General features: G+C 40.1%; 3 protein-coding genes across 4 annotated transcripts in view; 2 read left to right on the forward strand and 1 right to left on the reverse strand.

Moving 5' to 3' along the window:
- Window positions 1-5,550, forward strand: part of LOC140338975 (uncharacterized) — a 67,208-nt gene that overhangs the window by 46,512 nt on the left and 15,146 nt on the right. The window lies entirely within an intron of this gene.
- The window catches only part of LOC140338964 (uncharacterized), a gene marked incomplete in the record, with an annotated part of 329,302 nt that overhangs the window by 27,416 nt on the left and 296,336 nt on the right, over window positions 1-5,550 (forward strand).
- LOC140339114 (NF-kappa-B-activating protein-like) overlaps window positions 2,330-5,550 on the reverse strand; it is a gene marked incomplete at its 5' end in the record, with an annotated part of 11,759 nt that continues 8,538 nt past the window's right edge. The window contains 2 exon segments of the mRNA XM_072423682.1: window positions 2,330-2,699; window positions 4,975-5,124. Of these exon segments, the coding sequence (XP_072279783.1) occupies window positions 2,525-2,699; window positions 4,975-5,124 (325 nt within the window).

Consider the following 5,550-nt stretch of genomic DNA (forward strand, 5'->3'; position numbering starts at 1 on the left):
CTCTCTCTTTACCTGTCCTATTTTTCTTGCTCTTTCCCCCACTCGCTTCCTTTCCCTCACTTGCTCTCTCTTTACCTGTCCTATTTTCCTCGCTCTCTTTACCTCCCTTGCTCTCTCTTTACCTGTCCTATTTTCCTCGCTCTCTTTCTCTCCCTCACTCCTTTTCCCTCACTCACTCTCTTTACCTGTCCTGTTTTCCTCGCTCTCTTTCCCTCCCTCGCTCTCTCTTTACCTGTCCTATTTTCCTCACTCTCTTTCCCTTCCTCGCTCTCTCTTTACCTGGCCTATTTCCCTCGCTCTCTATTCCTCCCTCTCTCTCTCTTTACCTGTCCTATTTTTCTTGCTCTTTCCCTCACTCGCTCTCTTTACCTGTCCTATTTTCCTCGCTCTCTTTACCTGTCCTATTTTCCTCGCTCTCTTTCTCTCCCTCGCTCCTTTTCCCTCACTCACTCTCTTTACCTGTCCTGTTTTCCTCGCTCTCTTTCCCTCCCTCGCTCTCTCTTTACCTGTCCTATTTTCCTCCCTCTCTTTCCCTTCCTCGCTCTCTCTTTACCTGGCCTATTTCCCTCGCTCTCTATTCCTCCCTCTCTCTCTTTTTACCTGTCCTATTTTTCTTGCTCTTTCCCTCACTCGCTCTCTTTACCTGTCCTATTTTCCTCGCTCTCTTTTTACCTGTCCTACTTTTCTCGCTCTTGTTCCCTCCCTCGCTCTCTCTCTCTACCTGTCCTTCTACTTTTCTCACTCTTTCCCTCACTCGCTCTCCTCACCTTTTTTCCTTGCTCTCTTTAGACTCTTTAGACAGTGATGATTATTTTTCCTATGGGATCTTTCATCTCATCTGAAAACACAAATAGGAACAATTGATTTATCGGTTATAATAAATAGTATTTTATCCTCGTGCAAATAAATCAGGTTTATTTTGGATTTTGGTACAACATATTTGGGGGAAAAATTGACGATAACATTTCCAACGGTCAAAGCGTTATTCAGATTTATTTTGAAGAATACCACTTAATAACTTGAGCCCAGTATTTGTATATAACGTATTGTTCACTTTCTGGTCAAAAGGTTTATTTTATTTTGGTTGTACCTTGTTTGCACAAATATTTACCTGCTGCCATATAATCACATTGTAGACCGGTCTATAAAGGTTTGTTTCATCGTCGGGTAATTAATCAACTACTGCCACATCCCTTGATCAATTCAACAAAACCAAAAAACACAAACGGGACTTTTTAGGCAGTAATCAATTAGATTATTTATGTAAATTATTTAATTATTTTAAATGATCTAATTTGTATTAGGATATCACATAATACCACAATATTATTTTTATCAAACGTTTTCAAAAAATCTAACAAAAACATCCGGTGTATATATCCAGATAAAATTGGGGACACATCCACATGATGTTGAGTCCCCCGTTTTACCTGGATATATACACCCGATGGTGGATTTGTTTTTATGTTGGATTTATTAAAAATGATGATAAATATTGTGGTTTTATGTGATGTCCTCATAAAATCGGGTATAAATAATGTATGAATACCATTGTCGACAGTTTTTCCAAGCTGTACTTTGCCCACATGCAATCCCAGAAGTCTCATTAAATTTACCACACTGTGGGTTTTAGGTTTAGTAAAATACCTGCACATATAAAAAGTCAATGGATACTGATTACACTAAAAGTACAATCTCTTTAAGATATGAATAAACAGACCTGTCATTGGGTGAATGCGATGTGTCGATATCTTCAGCCTTTTAAGCAATGACCTTCCGTGGATAGATGAAAGGAGAACACTTCGTGTTTAACCATCTCTCTGCGAAACAAGACTTAAATGAATAAACCCCCAACCTATAAAACAGATTTTTATTTACAAAGTTAGACATATTCTTTTACAGTGAATGAAAACAGTTCTGTATAAACACATTGATAATATCTGGGATTAAAGCAAAGTTCTATAATACTATACACCCAATAAATAGATATTTTATCAGATACAGAAAACAATGAACCCCTGACAATGTCTTTTAGTTTTCGCCTAGCTTGCTCCTTCAAACTGCTTTCCATAATGTCTTTTTTTTACCATTAAGATTGTTAGCTCACCATGTCATATGTTTGGGTTGAAGTATCCAAGACAGGCCATGTGCTGACCCAAGCGCTTGGTTTGTTAGGCTTCCAGTAGTAAATAAAGTATTACTTCCAGGGGAACGAAAATTTTAGATAGAAGACAAAAAACCTCATGAAAAATACCATGTGCTATCAAAAGATATTTTAAACTTATAGGTACAATGTATTCTGTGCAAAAAAAGAGACATCCACACACCATTTTCTGAGCTGTTTAAAAATAAAAAAGGATAACTTTATTATAAAATATATATAACTTAAGAGTTCTCTGGAATATAGAGTATTGTACATGTAGAACACAAGAGACTCGTAAGACCCTGCTGTAGGTTAAGACGGAGACAATTCCTCCCCGTGAGTCTGATCATCCAGAGCAGCCTACAGTTCTGGAAAATGAGTTTATTTGTCCTCCGTCCCCTTGGTTTTTAGGTACACCATCTCTCTGAAGCCGGATAGGATTTTGTTCTCCCTCTTACGCCTCTCTTCATGGTTGAAAGAAGCTAGAGCTCTCTTCTCATCTGCACTGTAAATCTGGTTTTCCTTACGGAGACGGACAGCTTCCATGCGGCGATGTCTGAACAAACACAACAACACGTTAGCTTATATAGGAAGCGGAATAGTTCTCCTCTATTCCAACAGCGGCACCATAGCGGCCAAGAGAGGGGGATATAGTTTCTTTTCACATAAACCATTGCTTCTCCTCACCACAAAGTTTCTGTTTGTACAGCGAGATGCATTTAAAATGCAAAGTATGTGTACCGTATTTTTCGCCGTATAAGACGCACGTATTCTTCACCAAAACTGGGGGGGGGGGGGGGAAAGTTGGTGCGTCCTATACGACAAATACACATTTTGCCTGCATTAAAACTGCCCCTAACAATTTCACCGCTTCTGTGCATATCTCCCGGGCACTGTATCAATCTATGCTGCCCTGAAATGTCCGCACGTCTGCCCCTCCTGCTCCATACGTTCCGCCTCCTCCGGTCAATGTTTACTGTGTGCTGCCGCCTTGCTACGCCCCGCTCCTACTTGATTGGATGCCCGTGATTGATGGGCAGAAGAGTTGATCCGCCAAAGCTCCGCCACCTGAATCCCGGGGAGAAGACACCGCCCTCCCTACCTCATACTGCTGCTACTGCTCCGCCCCCACTTCGCCTACTACTCTATTGGATGCCCATGATTGATGGGCAGAAGAATGACTCCACAAGCTCCGCCCCCGAATCACGGGGAGAAGACACACCGCCCTCCCTACGTCATACTGTCATACTGTTGCTTCTGGATTGGGGAAGAAAGTTATGACAATGACTGCGTGGATCTGTCCTTCCTCATTTCTGATAGCAGCGAAGAATAGAAATTCTTGGGGTTCGAATAAAAACATTACAGCCTTATTTTTGTTACTTTCACCGTTTACTGACTTTACTGACTGTTAATGAGAGTAAAGATAGTTCTTAATATGTTACATGGTTGACATAAAATTGTTCTTAAACTGCTGTTAACTTTATACAGTTGATATAAAATATTTTACTACAGTATTTGGTTCAGAATCTTTTTTTTCTAGATTTTCATCCTTTAAAATTGGGTGCGTCTTATACGGTGAAAAATACGGTATATAGGTACATGAGGTGGTCAGCCATAATCGCTGAATCTACCTGGACGTTACCTTTATAATTGTTGTGTGAAGCTCCTTGTTATAGGCAATTTACAAGCCAAAACTAGAACAAACGTTAGATCAAAAACTTCTTTAAATAATAAATAGATAGCTGTTATAAAATATACTACACATTCAAAAAGTAGTTTCTAGATAGACCCTTGGAAATATTAACGAAAAAGTTTTGCACTTTATATGGTGTAAACACTAATTGGTTTTCTTTTCACTATCAATCCCCTGGTGGCACAATTGTAGGACGGTAAATAGTATAAAATGACAGGTAACACTGATTGCTTACAAAGACTGATGAAATAATGCAATCGATCCTCTACATTACCTGCTAGGGTTGCCCTTAACAGGTCCTACCAAGCTCACCACACACATCTTGGTAGCGGCCCGTACCCTGATCGCCACTAAGTAGAAGTCTGTCTCCCCTCCATCCTTAGAAGAACTATACGCCCGCATTCAGGATATCCGAATGATGGAATACCTTATTGCCCTGCTCAGGAACACGGTCACTAAATTTCAACAGGTCTGGGAGCCATGGGACGACTATTATGCTCAATTACAGATGTCATGGTCTTATTTTGCTCCCCTCCTTTTGTTATATAGCAAATCGCCTCAGAATCCCCTTTTCCTCCCTCTCCATTTTTGATGTTATGTCCTGTATATGGGATTTACGGGTTTGTCATGTTTATTGCTGGAAACCACATTGCATCATTTGCACTCCACTATTGTTATATTTTCTTGTAGCTTTTATGTATGTATATGTGTATGTATATATACTTGTTCCTACTTTATGCCCTACGGTTTTGGTAATATGCTGCTAATGCTCCTGTATGCTGTGTTCTTGTCCATGTTTTGTTTCTTTTGTTGTATTTCTAAAAAAACTTTTTCAATAAAAACTCAGTTTCATGAAAAAATGCAATCTTGCTTTAATGACCGTATTATAAATGTTGTGCTCATTGAGCATACAGAAAACTGAACTGACAGTCTTTCAGTGTTCTTACCAGTCCCTTTTAGCTGGGCGCACCACCCTGCACTTTTCGCTAAGCGCCTGGCTGTATTCGGGTGGTTACTGAATAGTTGGGTCACAATACAGGGGCTGCCACCCACCTACAATTTCTTCCCATCCGGCTGTCTGGGTTGAACACTGCCCCAAAGTACCGTGCTCTGTAGTCAAAACATTATAAACACATACCTGCTTCCACTCATTACAAAGCCAGACTTCTCAAAAGAAGCAATTTCATCACTTGTCAGGCCAATTTCACCTCTCCTTGGGATACGCTTTCCAGCTTTAACATACTCGGCCATGGCAGCACCCTCACCGGGTAGCAAAGCATGGCCATAACTGTAGAGGTAAGGACAAAATAAAGATATTGAAAACAATTCAGGTTTGGAAACCTAACATACAAACATAAGCACAACTTTAGATATGTAACCGATAAATGCGATTGTTAAATGGTAAATTAAACCTGAAGCAGGTATAAAAACTATATTAAGGATTCCTAAGCATTCTCACAAATATGTAACAAACACTTTCAATAAAAGATTTGTACACAGATCTGTGAGGATACGGAATGACATGCAGACCTCACACACGGCTCTAGCAGAGGATACATTTCACCGACAGATTTTTTTTTTTTTTAATAGAAATCCCAGCTCGTGCTATAAGATGGGGGCGGGGCTGCCTGTGTCCCCTTCACATGAAAGCTGAACTGTGTGTGTTCACCTCTCATAGCAGCAGTAATCCTATGAATGGATAACACAGAGCAGC

This window comes from Pyxicephalus adspersus, chromosome 10, assembly GCF_032062135.1.
Source record: "Pyxicephalus adspersus chromosome 10, UCB_Pads_2.0, whole genome shotgun sequence".
NCBI lineage: Eukaryota > Metazoa > Chordata > Amphibia > Anura > Pyxicephalidae > Pyxicephalus > Pyxicephalus adspersus.